General features: G+C 35.4%; 1 protein-coding gene across 1 annotated transcript in view; it reads right to left on the bottom strand.

Annotated features, from left to right (window-relative positions):
* Nucleotides 1–23,132, bottom strand: part of DMD (dystrophin) — a 2,325,391-nt gene that overhangs the window by 1,719,615 nt on the left and 582,644 nt on the right. Inside the window, 2 exon segments of the mRNA XM_043994767.1 lie at nucleotides 3,714–3,895; nucleotides 4,486–4,674. Of these exon segments, the coding sequence (XP_043850702.1) occupies nucleotides 3,714–3,895; nucleotides 4,486–4,674 (371 nt within the window).

Raw genomic sequence — 23,132 nt, 5'->3', positions numbered from 1 at the left:
CAAAAAAAAGGGGTTTAGGTGAGAAGTAACTTATTAAAATCCATGAGTGGCAAAAGGATAGAACTACAAGGGACAAGGTCAGGCCCATATGAGTCCATGAAAGGAAAACTACTTGACATAGGCAGAAACACACAGGTCTTTCTTTGTCCAATGTCAAAATAATTTGGCTTAAGCTAGGGAGGGGGAAATTGGACGTGGATGGAGCAGAGAATTAAAGCAGGAGAAGCCAGTATATCAAAGCCTAGTTAGGAATACAGTTTATATAATTAAGGGTCACAGGGGCTTGTCAATTTTCATTGTCCTTGATGGCCTTTTTGATTGTTTTGTTTTATTTTTGCAAAGCAATGAGGGTTAAGTGACTTGCCCAGGGTCACACAGCTAGTAAGTGTCAAGTGTCTGAGGCTGGATTTGAACTCAGGTCCTCCTGAATCCAGGGCCAGTGCTTTATCCACTGCACCAACTAGATGTCCCTGGGCTATAATTTAGTCTGTCACTGGCTGCTCTTGCCTTGATTCTCTGTCCCACCCCTTCCCCCACTCACAACTGCTCCTTCCCAACCCCAAAGTGAGAATATATACACTCACACCCTCATGTGTATATATATATATATGTATATATATATATATATATGAACACACATATATTGGTATACACATACATATATAATACACATATATGTATATATTATGTGTATATGTATATTTACAGATAGAGATATCTGTATATATACAGATATGTTTTCTATATGTGCATCTATATGTGCACGTATAGGTATGTATAATATTCATATATCTAATTATATTAACTATACCACTCTACAGAGGCTCTTTTTCACTCCTTTCATGGTACCCTTCACTTTAGCTCACAGGTAAGTTTCAGCTTATTTTCCTTCCATTTAATGTTTGCAAAATCTTATACTTCATAGGATTCTCATGGCCTAGTTATATGTTGCAGGTATTATAACCCCCATATTTAGAAATGAGGAAAGGGGGTCTCCAACTTGTTGAGGGAGAGACACGTATGGATACCCATTTAATATGGAGCAGAGAGAAGGGAATAAGCCTAGGTACCCCTAAATCCCAGATCTAGCACTTCATTTGCTCCATTATTCTGCTACTGCTGAAGTTGTTTTTGCTAAAAGGCATTTTTATTTTGTATTGCAGCCAACGATACAGAAAAGATAATCTACTGCAAGCTGCTTCTCACCAGGTTGTTATTTTTCCATTTTGTTATAAAATGTCTTAGTCGAAGTTATGCAAGCCAATTGGCTAACATTGCCTTTTCCATAACTACAATAATGTTTAAAGAAAAAAATCTTTTAAATTCTTTTTTATAAAAAAGGAAATTTAAGAAAAGGAATTTATTAATCTCAAAAACTCTGACATGGGTGAATTAAACATTTGTTTATATTTTTTAACATTTGAAAGCAATTCTTGATCAATTGGTAATGGAATAGTCAAAGAAAAAAATGAGCATTGGAGGAAAATGGTCAAAATATTGCTAGTAAGGTAAAGTGAAGAGACTGAGGAGAGATAAGAAATTTTGGAACAGCCTCTAAAGAGTGGTATAGTTAATTGTTTAGGGAGGACTAGAATGAATTAATTGCCTTGTTGCCATGAGGGCTTAGTTAATATGAGATAATACAAACTTGTAGTGGATTCAGTCACCATAGTTTCATGATTTCTTCTAGCTCCATGTTTCAGCAGCACATAAATTGGAGTGAAGGAGGTGGGTGGTAGGAGTAAGAGCAATCCAAGATTGGGTATTGGCAAGGTAGGATTAGTGATAGGATAAGATTTTTGAGAGTAGAGAATAGTGTAGAGTTGAGCTGTTTCACCAAGGGGTTGAGACATGGAAGAGAAGAGAAGTGAGTGAGAGAGAAGGAATGATGATATGAAAGAGGAAAGGGGGTAGAGGGAATATAGGTAATGATAAGGACCAAGAAAAAGTACAGGGAAAGATGGACTATAAAAGGATGTGATCAGAAAAAAAGAATTTCAAAGTGAACAATAGAGGATGTAGGTACGTAGGATAAGTAGCAGAGGTAGTGTTAAAGAGTATGTAATGGAAATAGATTAGATTGAGAAATTGGGAAGTTAGAGTATTTGAGGGAGCATCTATATGTGTAGTGACATCTCATATGACTGCTGGATTGAGGGGGTGGGGTGGAGAAAAATTGCAAACCAGCAACGAACTCAGTGAGGAAGGAAATAGAAAGTTCCAGTGATTAAAAAAAAAAAAACAGCCATCAAGATATGTATTAGAAGTGGCTGAATGATAGTGTTAATAGTGTTAGAGGTGGGGCAGCCAGGTGGTGCAGTGGATAAAGCACTGGCCCTGGATTCAGGAGGACCTGAGTTCAAATCTGGCCTCAGACACTTGACACTTACTAGCTGTGTGACCCTGGGCAAGTCACTTAACCCCCATTGCCCTGCAAAAACAAACAAACAAACAAACAAACAAAAAAGTATCATCTAGAGGCAGGGAGGTGGCACAGTGGGATAGAACCCTGGACCTGGAGTCAGGAAAAACTGAATTCAAATCCAGCCTCAGGCATTTGCTAGCTGTGTGAACATAGAGAAGCCATTTTAACCTCAGTTTCCTCAGCTGAAAAATTAGGATAAAAATCACAGCCATATTGCAGAGTTGTTATGAGGATCAAATGAAGAAATATTTGTAATATATTTATCTTGCTGCCTTGAACATAATAGATACTACATACCTGTTTGCTATGATGAAAATGACATAGGATAAAGGGTTATTATGGTCCATATGCATAGAGGAGAGTGCCTACAATGCTTAATCAAAAATCCTTGACTTATTGAAGCAATCTATAGAAATATGTGATTAATATATTCAATATCATAATTGACATTTCATCTCTTTTGAGTTAAGCTGAAATATAATTGCTTAAGTAGGCTACACACGTCTACATAAAATGGTACAGATCCAATGAAAATGCCCTAAATTATTATGTTTTTCATTTATTTTTTTTAAAAAGGCATATTTCAGGAATGAGTCTCACAAGATATTTCAGACTAATTTGATATATTTTAGAAATCCAAAAGGATTTCTAAAGGGTTTTGTCCTTTCATCTATAAACAAATGAATCTTCAGCTTTTCAAGGATAATTTCTTTCTTTCTTTCTTTCTTTCTTTCTTTCTTTCTTTCTTTCTTTCTTTCTTTCTTTCTTTCTTTCTTTTTTTTTTTGGTGAGGCAAATGGGGTTAAGTGACTTGCCTACGGTCACATAGCTAATAAGTGTCAAGTGTCTAAGGCCGGATTTGAAATCAGGTACTCTTGAATCCAGGGCTGGTGCTCTATCTACTTTGCCACCTAGCTGCCCCTCAAGGATAATTCTTAAGAAAAAGAATATCTCAATTTCCTTTTCAACTGCATTGAAATAATACATACATATATTTTTCCTTCATAAGGTCCATTGCATTTTTCTAGGCTTTAATTTATTTTTTAGAAAATAATCTAAACAAAACTTTGATCACTGTTTAATATGATCCTGCCTTCTAAAAACATGAAATGGCAGATAACTGTCCATTTGTTTAACCTTCTGCTCCACTTAACATGAACATTTTGAGGTTAGTAATATGCTTCAGATTTCAAATGTAAAAATATCCTCTAGATCTTCTGCATCTGTACCTGGCCCCTAGAGATATCACCCCAAACTGAATCCCCTTTTTTGCTTTTCTTGTGACTTACTTGCTTTGTTTTTCCATGCTGGCTACCCTGAGGCATTCCCATCGAGAATTGAGGAGATTCATTTGTTCTTGGACTTCATTTTCTTCGTCTTCTGAGAGCTTCCCACCTCTGATTAGTTGGTTTCCCAATTGCAGAACATTGCCAACTCTTCCCTGGTGAGCTGTTAATTCCATCATATAACCCTGCCACAAAAAAAGGGCTGACAATGTTGACTAATACCTTTAGGACATTAAAAGGTTCCCTCCACATTGTTTTGATATTAAATCCTCCAATGACACTCTTAAAATTTTATCCATTTTTTTCTTTTAAAAAGTGCATGATTGATAATCAATCTTAATTTAGTTTTAAGGTAAACCTGAGGCTAAAATTTAATATTTGGCAAATTGAGATTCTAAGTATGTTTTTGTCATTTAAAAGTAAATACATATTAAAATATCAAAATCAAAATGTATCAAGGCAAGGACAGATAATATTCTTATAATGAATATTAATGTACTAACAGTTATAACATCACAGATTTGGAAATAGACAGGATCTTAGTAATTCTTTTGTCTGACTTCCTCATGATTCATATGATAAAAGTTTGCCCCAGAGAAGGGAAGTGATTTCTGAATGAAGTTTGGACAGGTATTAAGAGGCAGAACTGGGATTTGATCCAGAAGCTGTGACTCTAAATCCAGCAGTCATGGGCCCTTAGTACATGGATTGATGAAGCTCAAAAGGATTATGGTATATTGTTCTTATAATAATTTTTTTAAAAAATGCTTTTTACCTCATGGGTATGAAACTGTTCTTTCACTTCTTCGACATCTTTTGAAATTTCACCTTGTGCTTGCAAAGCATCTTCAGCAGAGAGAAGCCATGTCAATACTTCTTCTAAAGCTGTTTGGTAGCTGTCCAGGTTTACTTCAGTCTCCATCAATGAAGTGCCCAAAGATTTGTCACCAGGAATTTCCAAATGCTACACAATAAAATAAATTGGGTGTTGTACAATTAGTGTCTTTCCAGACTGTTCCAGTACATTAAACAATAAATAGAATGAAATATTTAAAATCCAAGAAAAAAGCCATTTGCATTATACCAACATGATTTACAGACATATATAATTCTTAAAAGCTAAAATTTAACAGCTTTTGTAAAAGACATTCTCAAAAGTCAGTTGAAATCCACATCAATGCAACATATCCACTAAATATATCCTGTATTAACAAAGAGTGCGAGGTTATAAGATTTCTTATGTTACCTAGAATATCATAGCTCATAGATTTAATTGAGCAAAGGACAGATGCCCCTTTATAATGAAGAGGACATAAGGAAAGAGTTTGGAACTTGGTGACCTGATGAAGAAGGCGAGCCAGGACAGTCTGGGTAACAGTGGAAAATTATGGACATCATTTGAAAGTATTGAATATATAAGATGATTCAGAGAAAGGGTGGGCCAGAGGGAAGAGGAAATAAACTAGGAAATAGCAGAATATTAAAAATGTGAAATCTGTACTTACCTTTGTCTTTATATATTAAAACTCAAACTTAACATTTCAGACTTGCACTTTAAAACCGAATCCCAATCCCCAGTTTCTACTTTTTCCAGCACAGTGGGATGATTATAATTTTTGATTCTATAAAATTTCAAAGTCTTTGTACCCTGACAGTTCTTCAATATTGCCAATGTTTTTATGAAGATGACATAAAAATAGCAGTCTCTATTTTTCCATCAGATAATATTCTCTTTCCTTGTCATTCATTATTTTACTATCAGGAACATTTAATCTTGATAGATAAGACCTATATTAAAATAACACGTGTAATCTTCAAACAATATTATTTGAGGTAGGACTTTCCATAGGGATGTGTAGACTTAGGGGCATTCCCATGGATCTGAGGATCCCAAACAAATAATAACTATGTTTTCTCTACAACACTGAGTCCTCAAACCAATTTATACAGCTGAAATGGGGCAAAACTGAAAATAAATGGCACTCCAAAAGGTGGAAAGAAGTCAGAAACAAATACCTCTGGAGCCACATGTGGAAAAGAGAAGAGGAAGTTCCACAGAGGATAGTGACATGGGAAGAAAATTCAGAAACCATATATTATAACCTGTACTTCAACAGTGATCACCTCTATGTCACTTCAAAGAAGGACTTTATTATGAAATCCTCCCTAAAAAAAACTCAGAACTTCTTTAGTCAATTACACTTTCTGGAACTACTAATTTTTCCAATCTTTTCCCTTAAACTGAATCTAAATCTGCTTTTCTGTAGCTTCTGACCATTGTTTTAGCATGGGTAGAATGTCTTCCATGTTTCAGCTTTTCAGATACGTGAAAAGCTATCATGTACCTTATGAAATATTTGTTCACCAAGCTAAACATCCATAGTTCCTTTACTTGATTCTAATATGATGACTTTGAGACACCTTTCAATGCTGTTACTCTCCCTTGGTTGTGCTCCAGCTTCTCAATATCTTTTTAAAAATGTTCTGCCCATAATGGAATGCAGTAATTCAAACCAGGGAAAATGGGATGATTATCACTTCTCTTGTCCTAGAAAATGGGCTTCTATGAATGCATTATTTTCTTTTCATCATCTACTACTAGAACTCACTTATCTTTTTCTACATGAATTGTTGTCTAGTAATACTAGGCAGTTTACATAGTTTACACAGTTGATACCAAAGTATAGGATTTTCCACTTCTACCTTTTAAGTTTCATCTGATTAGGTTCAACTCTTCATTCTAGCCTGTTAAAATCTTTTTAGGTCCTGACTTTGTTACCCAATGTGTCAACTGTTTAGGGTGCCTCAGAGTCTGGAGATCTCTTGCTGGCCAGATACACCCAGTATACGTCAGAATCTAGAAAGAGAATTAAGGTGGAGGGAAGATAATGCCTTATTAGAATTCACCTGGGATTTATTGTATTTTTGTCCTTATTGTTTTTGTTGTTGTTTTTGGTTCCTGCTTTCTTCCTTACTTTTTGTTTGAATGAGAGGCCAGGGACAACTAGGTGGTACAGTGGATAGAGCACCAGCCCTGGAGTTAGGTGGACCTGAGTTCAAATCTGGCCTCAGACACTTGACACTTACTAGCTGTTTGACCCTGGGCAAGTCACTTAACCTCAATTGCCTCACCAAAGAGAGACAGAGAGAGAGAGAGAGGCAGAGAGAGAGACAGAGAGGCAGAGAGAGAGAGACAGAGAGACAGAGAGAGAGAGAGAGAGACAGAGAGAGAGAGAGAGAGAGAGAGAGAGACAGAGAGAGAGAGAGAGAATGAGAGGCCAAAGGATCTTTGGAGTTTCTAGCCCCAAATAAGATAGTCACATGAGATAAAACATTGTCATTTTAGAGAACAGATTAAATGTGTATGGGTTCTATTTATCTGGATGGCTGTTTGTTTTTTTGTGTTGTTGGTTTTTTTTATTTGGTTGTTGTTTCAAAAGAGCTGTGACTCTGGAAGCAGCAACTTGAGACCAGCAGAACACTAGCCACCTAGCAGACACCAAGGATCACTTCCTTGGAATTATATATCTAGCAGATGTATCACATACAGAAAAAGCACAGTGATTTCTGCCACAGACATCTTTTCAGTCTAACAGTCCCGTGAACAATCTTTTGTGTCTTATCTTACTTTCAGTTCCAAATGCATGTGATTGCACTATCATCTAATCTTTATCTCTCCATCTCAACCACAGTCATAGCATAAGAGGTAGCCTATGCTCTCATCAGAATAAATGCTCTTAGAAAATTGTAGCTCAACATGGGCCTTTATTTAGGGGTTTAATAACAGCCTTTACTGCTTGTCTACTTTGAAAATTATTATTCAAATAATCTTCTAGAATACTAAAATACAAATTGCAGCATTACCATTACAATATAACGAATTGTAGCAGGCAGCCATATCTACTGCACAATACAAATTAAAAACTAAAGCCTTTATAACCTATTTCTGTTTATTCATACTTGACACCCACTAAAGAAGAAGCTGGGAAATAGCAGAGAAGACAAAACCTTAAACCAAGGACATTATTTCTGCTAACTATAAATTCTGCATCCAAATGGGTTTGCATGAAGTTATGCACATAATAAAACCTTTACAATGAGAGCTTTAAAGAAAGATGATTTCAAACAATGAACAAACTGGGGTAACTTTCTTTAAATAATTCAATTAATCATTATTGATAGTTATAAATTCAAATCTACCCAAGTATGATTACCTTCAAAAACATTTCTCTTGTCTTCTCCTCTTTTTTTCCTCCTTTCTTTTTCTCACTCCCTAAACTTGGAATGCAGAACTCATGCAACTAGAAAGTTCAATAGCTCAATGCTTGCAAATTTTCAGTGGAGATTTTGAAGAAAAAACCCACATATTTTGAATGCTTACATTTAATATGGTATGGAAATAGAGACAGAGGGGTAGTGTTATATTTTCAAGAATAGCAGTGAAAAAGTCTTATTGCTTTACAATTTCTGAGTGCAACTAAGCATGTGAACATCTTGGGCATACATTGGATTCAAAGAGCAGAACAATCTGGGTAAACTCAATCTCCATTTATATCATATGATATTTTTTCATTAAAAAATCCTAACAGAATTAAAAACAGCCTCACATTGGTCAAATGGAAATGTTGGAATTGTCTTTTTCATTATAATATTGCCCATTTTCTATGAATAATTTTATTTCCTGCCTTTCATCACAATTTTTATTTTTGGCACACAGGAATATTGTGGTCCATTACATATGGCATCTTATGCTTGGTGTGATAAAAAAATGGAATTTGTTACCCTGTCGTCCGACTTGATTGACTTACTAGTGTTTGAATTGGGTGTGAATGAGAAACCACTAAGTACCCACTTAAGGTTATTAGATCTTGAGCCACACCTGGCTCACCCTGTCAGACCTTAGTCTAAATTTAGCCAACCCTGAGAAGGAGTGTCCTCAGAGGTTGTGTCATCAACAGAGAACCAGTCTCAGCCATAACTACTTGAAGGACCTCCCCTTTGGGGGAGGGAGAAAGGGTAGAAAAAAAGGACCCCAACAGGAAGTAAGACACACTTTTACACTTTCTCTCCCTCTGGCTTCAGAGTTGACTAGAGACTGGCTGCTAACTCCCATAGAAACTATGGACCCCTGGTGGTGAGTTAAATCCAGACCTTTGAATTATCTGAGCTGGAAGCAAGATTGGGGATTGTACATGTTTTTGTTAGAGCCAGGGAGATTATCCATTTTCTTCTTTCCCTATTCCTTTGTCCTTGACTTTATTAATTTTACCTTTGCTGTCTATTTTATTTCCATTAATAAAACCCGATTCATTTGTGGAAAAGAGACTGTTAAACTCCTTTCTTATTGGCCTGGGAGAAATAACTAAAAAGGCAGTTCAGAGGGGAGGAAACTTTGGACCTAGAGGTCCCTCATTATATTCTAAACCCCAATATTACAGCAAGCCACCCAATTAAGTCTCCAAATATTAAATTTGCCCCCAAATTGGTGTAAGGAAAATCTGGGTTGAAATCTCAGCTCTGACATTGACAGAGATATCCTAAATAAGTCACATCCTCTCTGTGCCCTGGGTAATTTACTAAGTTAAAAGTTTACTAGAAAGGGATACAGTATTATCCATTTTAAACAATGTCTAGCTGGAAAATTTAGAATCACACAATAAATAAAACAAAAGAAATTGAAATCTATTTACTCATTGATTTTTAAAACAATATCCAAATCCTAACAACTTTAGTTAGTTTAGTTTAGCCTAAATTTTTTAGGATTAAATGATTCATCATTGTATATCAGTATACAAGCTCCCTGAAGGCAGGGACATTATAGTCACAGAATCACAGTCACTGAATCACAGAATTTTGATGTTGGAAGGGATCTCAGTAACCCAAATTATATCCCAAAATAATTGCCATGATACCATCTCTAACAAGTAGTTAATTACTCAACCTTTGCATCAAGGAGGTTTAACCTGGTATCTCCTTAGGCAATCTATCCCAATTGGGTCATATTTCTTTGTTAGGGCATTTCTCCTGACATAAAACCTAACTATGCTTGCTTTAGGCTTCTACCAACTGTCATTGTTTCTGTCCTCTGAGACTAAATAGAACAAATCTAATTTTTATTGCAAAGAATAATTATTCAAATACTAAAGATAGATATCATACCCCCTACCTGTCCTATGCTCCCTCAACCCCCACCAAATCTTCAACAAATTATATATTCTTAATTTTTTCAACTGATATCATTTAGCATGAGCTTAATTAAAGCTCTTCACCACCTATATTAACCTCTAGAATCTCAATGTTCTTGCTTCATTGTGGTAGCCAGAGATGAACTCAAAACTCCAGATATTATGTGATGGCAGAGTGTAGAGATACTATAACATTGCTTTCATGGAAACTAAGTCTCTCTTCTCTGAAAAGTCCAGAGGCTCTGAATGTACCTTATATATTATTCTCTCCTATCTTTTCCAGCAGATTCTCCATATTGTCATGCTGATTTCTCTCTAACTTTCAATCTTTCCTTATCAGATTGGCATTTTTTTTTTGTTACTGATACCTGTTTTTCTTCCATCCTTAAAAAAACAAAACTACCTTTTTTCTTTCCTCTTCATTGCTAAACTTGAGAAAGCCATCTACATTACCTTGTTCCATTTCCTCTCTTCTTTTTGCAATATGGCTTTCAATTTCATAATTCAACTGAAACTACTCACTCAAAAATTACCAGTGTCAACAATAATATCCTTTTCTTACTCCTTATCCTGCTTAACCTCCCAGAGAGCCTTTGATATTGTTTATAATTTGCTTCCGTGATACTTTTTTTTTTTTTTACACTGCTCTCCTGGTTCTTTTCCTATCTGTTTTATTGTTCTTTCTCAATGTGCTTGGCTGGATTATCATCCAGGTTACACCCATAGTTGGTTGTCTCCCAAAGTTTGGTGTATGGCCATCTTCTCTTCCTCTAAATTAGTTCACATTGTAAACCAGCTCCTCTGTGTTCAATTACCATCTTTAAGGTATTGATTGCTATATCTATGCCTATTTTTTCACACATAACCAAATACCTTTTAGACATATTGAATTGTCCTATAGTCATCTCAAACTCAACATATCTCAAATATAGTTCAATATTTCTTCCAATCCCTTCCCTCCTTTCAAATATTTTATTACTTTCAAATATACCACTACAGTTCCAGCAAACCTGGATTGTAACCTTAGTGTCATCCTCCACTCTTCCGACACATAGAAAATTTTTGTTGAATTTAATTGGTCCTTGGAAGAAAGATATGGTTTATCATCAGGCTTGAACCTAAACATTCTGAGTTTAATCAGAACTAGTAAAAGTTGAATTTTGCTGGCAAAACATTGGATAATTCAGTATCCTCTCCTTGCAATAGTGGAATGCAATGGAAATCCAGGTAACTTATGATCTTAGAACTTAGGGTCTTTTCACATAGAAATCATTTTTATGCTTATAGCTAAATATGCCATCAAGGCATCTGGAGTGGGTGGTAAGTTCTCAAGATTAGATGGAGATATTTTTTTCTCCATGTCTAAACAAATCATGAAATTTTTGAAAATTTTCTTTATATTTTAATTGATTTTTCATATTTGATTTTGATTTAATATGTTCAAGGCCCAGCAAACAACATAAACAGTTTTATAATTACAAAAAATTTGAAGAGTTAAACAATTTCTTTTAAAAACTTGAGATCTCATCTAAAATAATCTAAGAATTTAATAATTTCTGTTTCAGGAATACATCTATTTCATTTCATTTTTTTCTATTGTAAATTCGTTTTCATGTGATATAGTTAAAAAGTACTGGAATGAGAGAGAAGACATTTTGGTTATAGTCTCTGATATTTCTTTCCCTATGTGTTCTTGGATAAGATTTCTATGCCTCAATTTTCTCATCTTTAAAAAACAAAGGACACAGAAGATTATCTATGGTTCCCTCCAGGTACAAGTTGGACAGTATCTTAAACAAGGGAATTCTAAAAGTTAGTGGTGAGAAGAGAATGTATTCTATGAATTGTAGATAGTAAAATTCAGAGATTGGACATGGTGTGAGTGCTGCATTTAACTAATGGATGGAAAGCCAATTTTTCTGGAACACGAAGTATAGGATGGGAAGTCATATATAATGATATTGGAAAGATAGTGTAGGTCAGATTATGAAGGAGGGAGGAGCAGGCAGGGGTAACCTAAGACCAGAGATTTACTCAGAGACCCTTGTTGCTCATCTACCTACCTATTTAGTCTCCCTCCTCCTGCCCTATCCAAGAAAGACAAGTAGATGACCTAGGTCCAGGCCTAGTTCCTATCTAGCACTGAAGCTTGGTTACAACACAATCTGTCTGTTAATGTGCTTTCTCATTTTCCAATCTCCATTTTCTATTAGCAGCACTCATTAATAATTTACAAGAACAACCTACTTTTTTTTCTAAGTATTACTATCTTTGATTTCATTCTTCTTTGAACTTTTCTGGAGCTTTTTTCAGATCTCAGAATCCTCTAAATAAAGGAGTCATTTCCATACAAATAATTCAGAAGAATAGGAGAAATAATGGGTCATAGATTTGAAGAATTCTTCCAAAAAACTGAAAAAGTATCTTTTGCTTTTGTTTTTGTTTTTCTTTGTTTGAGAATGAGAGAAGTCACATCATGATATAGTATCCAATACTTAAAAGACCATGTTAAGTTGCAGTAATGTGAGGAAAACAATAGGGTTTTGGGAAACCAAAGGTTCCCCCCCCCCCCCACACCTCATTGATTGGATTGACTGAATTTGCTGATTAACTCACTTAAAGTTAATTCAATTAAAACTACACCTACCTGGCCCTCAAGAGGGTGTGTTCTAAGAGGGTGTGAACTCTGACCTCACCATGGGAGCACCCTCAAGTCCAGTGAACCAATAGATTTGGTTAATTCTAGCCAATTAACTTGAAGCACTGTGTAAGAACTACTTCTCCTCCAGACCCAGAAAAAGCTTCCACAGGCAGTTACTCTCGGTTAGACTTTCTCTGAGGTGCTCTTGGTGGCAGAAGACTTGGAGGAAGAAGCAGGCCAGGCTGAGTTTTATTTTTCCTCTAGGCTAGAAAGCCAGGCTAAGCTCTATTCTCTCCTCTAGGCTAGATAGACCTTTTCTTAACTTTCTGACCCAGGTGTTCTCTCTTTACTAATATCTAATATACTTTAATAAATGCTTAATGCCCCCAAACTGGTGCTAAAGCTTCTAATTTATAAGTAGTGATATATTAGAAACCCCAGCTAATTTTCCTCAAACTTGGGACAGAAATAAGGCAACCACATATAGTTTTACTTGCCATAGTTTCATAAAAGTACAAAACTCTAAGGTATTTGAGAAGTGGGCATAGATGACATGGGAAAAGGGATACTAATGCTATTGATGAATATAATTAAGAATGCATTTCATAATTTACAATGTGGGCTTAGTATAACTGTAATGTTAAATCAATTTTATGGGATTATTGTTTAGGAGAATACAGTTTAAGTGGGGAGAACACCTTTATAATGATTCAGCCAAAGAAGTCTATTTCAAAGCTAAATACTTAATGTATCAATGCTCTCCCGGGTTCAGACCTTTTTAGCAGAACTAGCCAGATTTGACATTAGCTCTTTAGAAAATTAATACTTCATTAGGATAGTCTCACCATAAACAGAAAGCAAGCCTTATACTTAGGTTTTTGTTCCTCTTTTGAATGTATAAACCTAAGAATAACAAAGAAGTTTAAACCTCAGGATTACAGACTGCTGTTAACAGAAGCAGCTCAGTGGAGACAAGAAGATCTGAGTTTAAAACCAGCTTGATACTTTCTACCTATGTGACAATGGGCAAATCACTTCACCTTTGTCTCAGTTTCCTAATATGTAAAGTGGGAATAATAATAACATGTACCTTACAAGGTCATTATGAAGATCAAATAAAACGTTTCCAACATACTTAGTAAAAGTTAAACCTCTATTTAAATGTTAGAAATAATTTTTTTTTTCAAGAAAACATTGAGTTTTAACCTCTTCTATAAGGCATTTCTTGATTATCTACAATTCAAGCGTAGTTTCCTAGAATTTAGAGGTAGAAAGAACCTTATAGATCAAATTCCTCAAAATAATTAACTAGTGGCTAGAATGATACATTAGAAGGCTGCCACTTTTCATGAACATATGATATATACTATTCTACAAATTCAGACTACAAAATATCCTTAAGAGTAAAACCTGGGACAGCTAGCTGGCACATTGGATAGAGCACTGGCCTTGGATTCAGGAGGACCTGAATTCAAATCTGGCCTAAGACATTTGACACTTACTAGCCGTATGACCCTGGGCAAGTCACTTAACCCCAATTGCCTCACCAAAAAAAAAAAAAAAAGAGTAAAACAGTATTTGAAAGATGCGTAATGAACTATACTTTTAGTTAGATAATTATCACAGAGAAAACTACTGCCCAAAATTATCTAGACCAAATTTTCTAAAAATGTGGGTTGTGAGCATATATGGGGTCGCATAACTGAATGCGGGAGTCATGAAAAAATTGGCAACAGTAAAAGGTTATGTATACCTATTTTAAACTACCCATATATCTGGGGTTACAGAAAAATTACTCAGGCAAAAAGGGGTCTTGAATGGAAAAAGTTTAAGAAGTCCTGATCTAGACATAATATTGATCCACAAACATTTCAGAACAATGTTTTTAGTAGATATCACTATACCAAGTATTCATAAATGTTAATATATGTGAAATAAACAAAAACATCTTTCAAAATATAGACAGAAGAAATCAAATTAATATGGGAATAGGGTGAAGTAAATATCATTCCCATTATCTTGTATGCTTCTGGAATTGTCTCAACGATGCTTTTAGTGAGCTTATAGATGATAAGTATATATCTTAATACTTTCATTAATGTAAAAAGTAACTACTATTTTTCATGTAAGAGCCCAAAGTACATTTAATATTAAAGTATAGTAGCAGAATACAGACTTATTTCAACACCATTGTTATCTTGAGACAATCTAACAGGAGAAGAAAAATAATAATTGTAGCACATGGTACCCAGTATCTGTAATATAACCTAGAGTAAGTAGTCTAAATCTTAATGGAACCTATGAGATAGTTAAGACACAGAATTGGAATTAAAAAGCTCTTTATGAGTAACAGCCACTTGAACTCAATAATGTTGACAAAGAATTAATAAACATATGGCAAAGTGATAACCAGTTCATCTCCAGAAATCACAGAATGTTTATTCTTAAGGATCCCATACTTATTGATCAATTTATACTAAACAAGTATAACTCCATCTTAAATAACCACTCTAACAAAGATTTTTTTTATTATACCTTTTACCAAGAGGAAATAGGATCTGAGGTACTGACAGTTAACTGTCATCTTTGGAAGAGGTGATATGAGGTATTGAAAGAAGACAGTTTTCCTGAGGAGATATAGAGAGTTTATTTTCATGGATAAAAAGTATATGAGAGACTATAGTTAGCTTTAATGAAAAGAGGAGTTTATCAGGTACTTGGAGAAGTAAATGTCAATTTTTAAAGAGTCTGAAGATACATTGTGAAAAAATTTGAGTTCAACTTTTATTCTGTGGAGAAGAATTTCTAAGGAGAATTTCTAAAGGACTTTAAACATTATCCTAAGGAAATAGAATGAGTTAACTGTGGTTCCAGTGTTTAAGAAAAGGTAGCAGTTGTAGTTTAAGTGGAATACTTATATCCAACAGTATCTTTTCCACCTACTTTTGAAGATCATAGAGGTGAACTTAGCTATGATTTTTTTCAGAGCCAATATATTGTTGAAATATTTATCTAAGCCTTGGTACTATTTGTTACTGTTAATAAATTATATGGCTATGGCTTTTTGGGGATGGAACCAAGATGGTGGAGGAAAACATTAAACACACAGAGCTCCTGACACAATTACCCCCAAAATAGTAATAAAACAAACCCTGGAGCAGCAAAACTCGCAAAAAGATGGTCTGATATTATTTTCCAGCCAAAGACAGCTTATAGGGGGGCTTTGCTGGACTTCAAGAAGAGTCCAACCCCACAATTGTGCTAACAAGAGTTCCCAGGCAGGCTGCACCAGAGAAACTTAGCCCTGAGCCTCCAAATCAGCTGCAGCACCAGCATCTTCTGGAACTGAGCTTGAGGTCAGGTGAGAGGGCTGACCGCTTGGGGCAGCGGGGGGAACCTAAGGAGGAATTTGGCTATCCCACCCCAGCAGGGTACCAGGAAGAAATCTTGAGCAGTGGTAGGCCCAGGTAGGGAGGGACTCAGGCTTGTCAAAGCTAAGAAACACAGTACAAAAAGTATTGCTGGCTGGTTAATTAGAAAGTTGGCTTGAAGTTATCTTTGGACCAGAGAACAGGCTAGGCCAAAGAAAAACCTGCCCTCCCTCAAACCAAAACACCTGAGACCCTCTGAAGCTTGGGACAGTGTAGTTTGGAAGTAGGGCCCCACTGTAAGAGGGAGTTAAAAGTCCAGTAAAAGACAGCAAGATGAGCAAGCAAAGAAAGTTGAGAATTATAGAAAGTTTCTTTAGCAACAAGAAAGATCAAACTGCACCCTCAGAAGAGGATAACAACCTCAGGACCCCCACATCCAAAGCTTCCAAGAAAAATATGAATTAGTCTCAGGCCATGGAAGTGCTCAAAAAAGACTTTTAAGAGAAAGTAAGAAAGACTGAAGAAAGATTTAGAGAGGTGGAGGAAAGAATTGAAAGAAAAATGAGAGCAATACAGGAGAGTCATGAGAAAAAAGTCAACAGCTTGAAAAGCAAAATGGAAAAGGAGATATAAAAGCTCTCAGAAGAAAATAATTGCCTAAGAATTAGGATTGAGCAAATGGAAGCTAGTGACTTTATGAGAAACCAAGACACAATAAAGTAAAACCAATTGAATAAAAAATTAGAGGGCAATATATCTCCTTGGAACAAAACAGCTGACCTGGAAAATAGTTCTAGGAGAGATAATTTGAAAATCATTTGACTACCTGAAAAACATGACCAAAATAAGAGTTTAGACAGAAATTGTCGGGGAAAACTGCCCTGGTATTCTAGAACCAGAAGATAAAATAGAAATTGAAAGAATCCACCAGTCACCACCTGAAAGAGATCCCAAAAGGAAAACCTCCAGGAATATTATAGCCAAATTCCAGAGCTCCCAGGTGAAGGAGAATATATTGCAAGCAGCTAGAAGAAAGGAATTCAAATACTGTGTTGCTACAGTAAGGATCAAACAAGATCTAGCAGCATCTACATTAAAGGACCACAGGGCATGGAATATGATATTCCAGAGGATAAAGAAACTAGAACTATAACCAAGATTCATCTACCCAGAAAAGCTGTGTATAATCTTTCAGAGGATAAAAAATAGGACTTCAATGAAAAAGAGGAAGTTCAGGCATTTTTAATGAAAAGACCTGAACTGAATAGCAAATTTGACTTTCAAATACAAGACCCTAGAAAAGCATAAAAAGGCAAACAGGAAAAAGAAATCATGAGAGATATTAAAAGATTAAACTGTTTATATTCCTACATGGGAAGATAATACTTATAACTCATAAGAACTTTCTCAGTATTAGGGCTGCTGAAAGGAATACACTTAGAGGACACAGGTCTGAACTGAATATGAAGGGAAGAAATTTGTAAAGCATCTATTTTTTGTTTATCTTTGTTTCTTGTGGGGCAGGTATGGTGGAGAGGCCTTTGTATGGATCCAGATTTGGGCTCAGGGCTGGCTCCAGGGTTGGTGCTTTGTCCACTGTGCCACCTAGCTAACCCATGATGATATCTTTAAAATAAAGTTAAGTGGTAAGAAAAATGCACTGGAAGAAAGGAAAAGGGAGAGGTAGATTGGGGGAAAGTAGCTCACATAAAAGAAACAAGAAAAAGCTTATGGAGGGGAGGAGAAAAGGGGGAAGGGGTGGAGGAGTGAGTGAACCTTACTATCATCAGAATTGGCTCAAAGAGGGAATAACATACATACTCAAGTGGGTATAGGAATAAATTTTGCCCTGAGGAAAAATGGGAGGGGAAGGAGATAAGGGGGTGGAGAGGGGAAGGAAGGAAGGTCAGATTGAGGGAGGGAGCAGTAAAAAGCAAAATACTTTCAAGGAAGGTGAAAATATTCTCCATAACTGCACATGTATGACTTATATTGAATTGCTTGATTTCATAGGGAGGGTTGAGGAGGGAAGGAGGAAGAAAATTTAGAACACAGAATTATCTCAAAGACCTTAATCTCATCAGAGTGGGTTCAAGGAGGGAATAACATACACACCCAATTGTGAGGAGTAATCTATCTAACCCTGCAGGAAAGTAGGAGGGGAAGAGGATAAGGAGGGAAGGGTGAGAGAAGGGAGGGGGCAGTCAGAAGCATAACAGTTTTGACAAGGAGTAGGATAAAAGAAAATAGAAAATAGAGTAAAAATCATGAGAAGGGAATAAGATGGAAGGAAACTGTTATGATGATTGATTATAATGGTAAAACATATGGTACCCTACTTTGCTGGGCTATTGTGATGGAAATTCTTTGTCAAGTTTAAGGTACTGTATAAAGTCTATAATGAACAGGATGCTATCAGGAAAACCTATAACGACCTACATGAACTGAAGCAGAGTGAAATGCACTGTATACAAAATAACAGCAATAGTGTAAAATGATCTGCTGGGAAGGATGTGGTTACTTTCAGCAATGCAATGATCCAACATAACTTTGAAGGACTTATGTAAATTGCAACCCATCTACAGAGAAAGAATTGATAATATCTGAAAACAGATTGAAGCATTTTTTTTTAATGGGAACAAAGGGGTAGAAATATAGTGTGTGAGCAAATGATCTATGAGACTCTTTCCTTGGGGTTAGTATCAAACACACTGAAAAAGAAGAGTAGCAACTATGCAATATACCACTACATACTGCAATAATTTAACATCTACAGGACATCTAGTAAGACTTAATCTGATGGTTAGAATTATATCTCAGAGCTTTCTATCTTTCACAAACTAACAGACTAAAAATCCAGTACTCAAAAGAGCCTTGAGAATTTAACAAATGGTATAATAATCAGACCATCATCATATTGCCCATAACTGTCCATATGTAATATTGATCCACAAAAATTAAAAAAAAAACTTTTAATAAATGTTGTCACACAAAATACATATAGTCTCCAAGCTATGTGAAGCAAACAAAAAACTTTTCAAAAATATAAGAACTCAGAAGAACAAATCAAATCATGTGAAGGCAGGATGAAGTACATATTCCTGTTATCCTTTCTGTAGCGGGATTATCCTAAATATACTTTTGGTATCAAATCTTCATATGATGAGCTTATGTGCCAAAATTTTTCTTCAATTACCAAAAATTATCCCCCACTTTATTCACCTATGCAGTAATGTAAATTATTAAATTAATTAATGTAAATTCAACACTGAGTAATTTTAGGATATTGAATTGCCATCAGATCATCATTTCTATCAGAGTTCTGTCCAACAAGATGATAAAAAGATGATTTTGATAATAATGCTAAAAGAAATCATTATTACCACCATCATCATCACAACAACTTTCAGTTCTACATCTCTTAATCTTATGTTTGGATATGTAGTATATCAGATCATATGTCAAAAGAGATTATGGAATGAGATTTAAAATAATAACACAAATCTCATATAATTTAAGGTTTATAAATTTATTTCCTCAAGACAACCTTCAGAAGGAGTCAAAACCATAATTAGGCCAGGGAAGGTTGTTGGTGTTTGCTTTTTTCCTCCCCTCAGGAAGAATACTCTCTATAACAAAGTCAGTACCTTCTTGAACAGCATTTTTCCCTTTTAATGGCAATACTGGCACTCTGACCTCTCTGCCTTTATGCATGAGTGCATTTCCTCCCCTTACCCCTGAATAATGGTACATGCTTCCTTCCTTTTCATGACCTATCAAGTACATGTCTACTGGGATCATTGACTTTGTAGTATGTGTGGGCAATCAGCTTCATGCCCTTGCTCTGATGCCCAGTTTAACTTCTGTAATCAAAGGTGGCATGTGTTTCTTCCTGTGTCCATTTCACCTGTGCTTTGTCTCTTGATAGCATTTCCCCTCCTGACTATGTGTGTTCCCAGGCAATAGAGCAGGCTTCTTCCTAGTAAGACATAGAATGGAAGGCCCAGGTTTGGGCCCATCATTGGACAGTGGAGAGTTCTGCCTATACTGGGTCCTCCATCTATACTAAGGGGGATTTAGACAGGATAGTGGATTTAACTTTGAGGGCCCAGAAATAGGTAAGACACATCTGTCTTCTTGTGTGTTCCCTATAACTTGCCATATGTAATATGAAGCTGACTACCCAATCCTATTACCAGATACTGCTGCATTGGGTCAAGTCCTTTCAATTTATCATCTGTGGTCTCTTGATAGTTGAAAGGAAGATGCACTCTAAGCCTCTGAAGGACTGAGGTGACAGATCCAGTTCTATATCTACTATTACACTCTATTTTTATGTGTGTTTCGTCTTCTTTAATCTTGGTATAAGCATGAGGTGATTGACAAAATCAATCAACTCACCCAACCCCATGTGAAGTCACTAATAAATTGCTTGATTAATCAATCATAGGCTTTAAACTAAGTATGAAAAAGCCTTTGAACTGGAGTGACATTGCACACTGTGTTTAGATAAGTCAATGAAACCTCATCATGCCTCATATGTTGTTTATAAATAACTTATCAAAAACTAGAGAAATTCTAGAAATTAAAGTGAGAGTGGAATTCCAGTTAAAATCTTGAAATGGAACTGCTGGGCTGCGGTGGGTCAAGAAATGGGGAGAAGAGGAGATTCCTCAATTTTAGCCTGTGACTTCCTTTCTTACTTCATTTGGCCAGAGATGAAACTTTTGAATATCACAGAGGGTGTTGTGCTTCCCATCTTCCCATTGATAGCATTCAAGCTAATTGTATTAATAGTATTGGGTGCCAAGGACAGACTGAATGTAGGTTCATGACTTCACAAATATATCCAGCAAAGAAATTTTATCATAACTAAGTGAGAATTTCTTGACTGTTCAATAACTAGGAGAAAAGGACTTCAATTAATTCAGAACTGCAAGTCATCCCTTTGTCAGAGGTGTTACTTAAGGTCGAGCCCATTTTTCACTATAATCTCTATTTGTGAGAGAATAAGCCACCAAATTTTAGGGGGATGTTTTGTATGACGTCTTTTTTTTCTTTTGAAACTTTACCTCTTTTGATAATAATGTTTTCCAAAAGCTACTTGAGACTGGCTAATTAAATTTATTCTTAACTGATAATTTTAGATGGAAATATGCTGGTGCAGGCTCAAGATGACTGCATTACAGAATCAGTCTCAACTCCTTAGGGTTTCCCTAAAACCCCTAAGAGGATATGTAACCTTTCTCTGGGACATGAGACTTATCTAAGAATATAGAAGTCAGGCTAAATATCTTCAGAGCTTATGAGGGTTAGATTAGAAGTACATCAGAAATAAGGAGTAGAAAAATAATTATATAAATTGATTTTCCACTTTGATTAAATCATGGTTCCCAAAAGGTAATTATTAATGTGAACTTGAGCATGGGTGCTCTCATCAATTCATTATAATTCAACTAAATTCTTCTGAAATTCATGAGATTTTCAAGGTTGTCAATCATATTAGTATTTTATATTTTTCAGGTGCACTTACCATAGTAAAAAACATTTATTTGAAACTTCTGAGTAGCATTTACAGAATATGAAATGAGAAAAAAAATCATTTATACCCCTGCATGTATATCATGCAAGACTTTTTTTGCTCTCTTGTGTCCTGAAAACTAGATGCTGATAGTTTTTAATGCCATATTTATTCTCTGAAAGAAAAATAATACAAATTTGGAGAAAAATAGGGCTAGGGAAAATAATGTGTAATTTTCATTTTCTGAAATAATTCCACAGGATCTCCAAATTCTGTTCAGTTGAACTAAATAATAATTCACCAATACATTTTTTGACATTAGAATTACAAAAAGGGAATGTGGCCAAAGTGCCTGGCACAGATAGAAATATTCCCTACATGTGTCATAAATAAGTTATAAACAAGACAGTCACACAGCTTCTGGGAAGGCAAAAATCAATGACTGATGATGGCATGTTCTTATTCCCCAAAGTAAACTCTGCAAGTCAAAATATAATGTCATTTCTATTTTCAAAAAGACAAATGCATAAACATCTCTGAGAACTAGATTGAACTTTCCATCCTTCTATAATGCTTTATGTTGAATTCAAGTCACTCAAAATTATTTTGACAATATAGAAGAGGAAACTAAATATCTTCCTTTAAGTTCTATATTTATTAAGATCATCAACAGAAAAGAAGTTTATCTTAATATAACTCATTATTGTACAGAATGAGAAACACTTCTGAACAAATCATGCCCCCCTGAAACTATGTTTCTTTTTTTTTTAAGTCTTTTATAATATGTACAACATTGTATTGGCAATATTCCTACAAGTTGGGAAATGGTTTTAGTCTTCTTTACAAGAGGAACAGTACTGGAATTGAATCTAAACTTTACTAATATTCCCCTATGGCAGGGACAACAGAAAATGGAGAAGGATTATCAGATACATCACCATTACAGACCTTGCTAATGTGGAATATGATGAGTTGCATAATGTGGAATTCAAGTGGAGGTAATGTAGAAAGGAAATGCAACAAAATTAGATGTATAGTCAATGGGCTTTGCCCTGAAAGTAGTTATTTAGTTAATGATACAAAATTAAAATATCAGACCTAAGCAGAAATTTTAGGAAAGTACTCCCTCAATATGCTCATTTTAAAACTGTTGAATTCTAGTGATGTTTCTGCTACAAATAAGCTATATAACCTTAGGCAAGTTATTTCATTCTAGACTAAATTTCATTCCCCAAATCTAAAGGGAAGACATTGGATTGATTAGGTGAACAAGACCCCACTAAACTCTAAAATACTATGATGTTATCATTTTTCCATACAATCATCTCATTTTCCCTCCTCAGTTTAATGTGTGACTGAGAAGTGATAAGTTCAGGATTTAAGGAAAGATGAAAATTCACAACAAACAGTGGTTTTAGTTTGACAATCATTATTTTCATATGTTGTTCTTTTGGGATCCACTCCTGTCCATTGGATGAAAGTGAGTGAAATATCAAAGTTTTCTGTTGAAAGATGATGAAAAGGAATACTTTTTTGAAGTTTTGTGTTGTACCATAACTAATATTATACACACACACACATAATATTTTATGAGCAAGTTTGAATGAATAAAGATTGCTTTTTTCTATCATGACTCTGGTATACACACACACACACACACACACACACACACACACACAAAACCACCCTAGGATTTTGCTCTGA

Source organism: Dromiciops gliroides, chromosome 3 (genome assembly GCF_019393635.1).
Source record: "Dromiciops gliroides isolate mDroGli1 chromosome 3, mDroGli1.pri, whole genome shotgun sequence".
NCBI classification, from domain to species: domain Eukaryota; kingdom Metazoa; phylum Chordata; class Mammalia; order Microbiotheria; family Microbiotheriidae; genus Dromiciops; species Dromiciops gliroides.
This window is presented reverse-complemented; position numbering and strand designations above follow the sequence as displayed.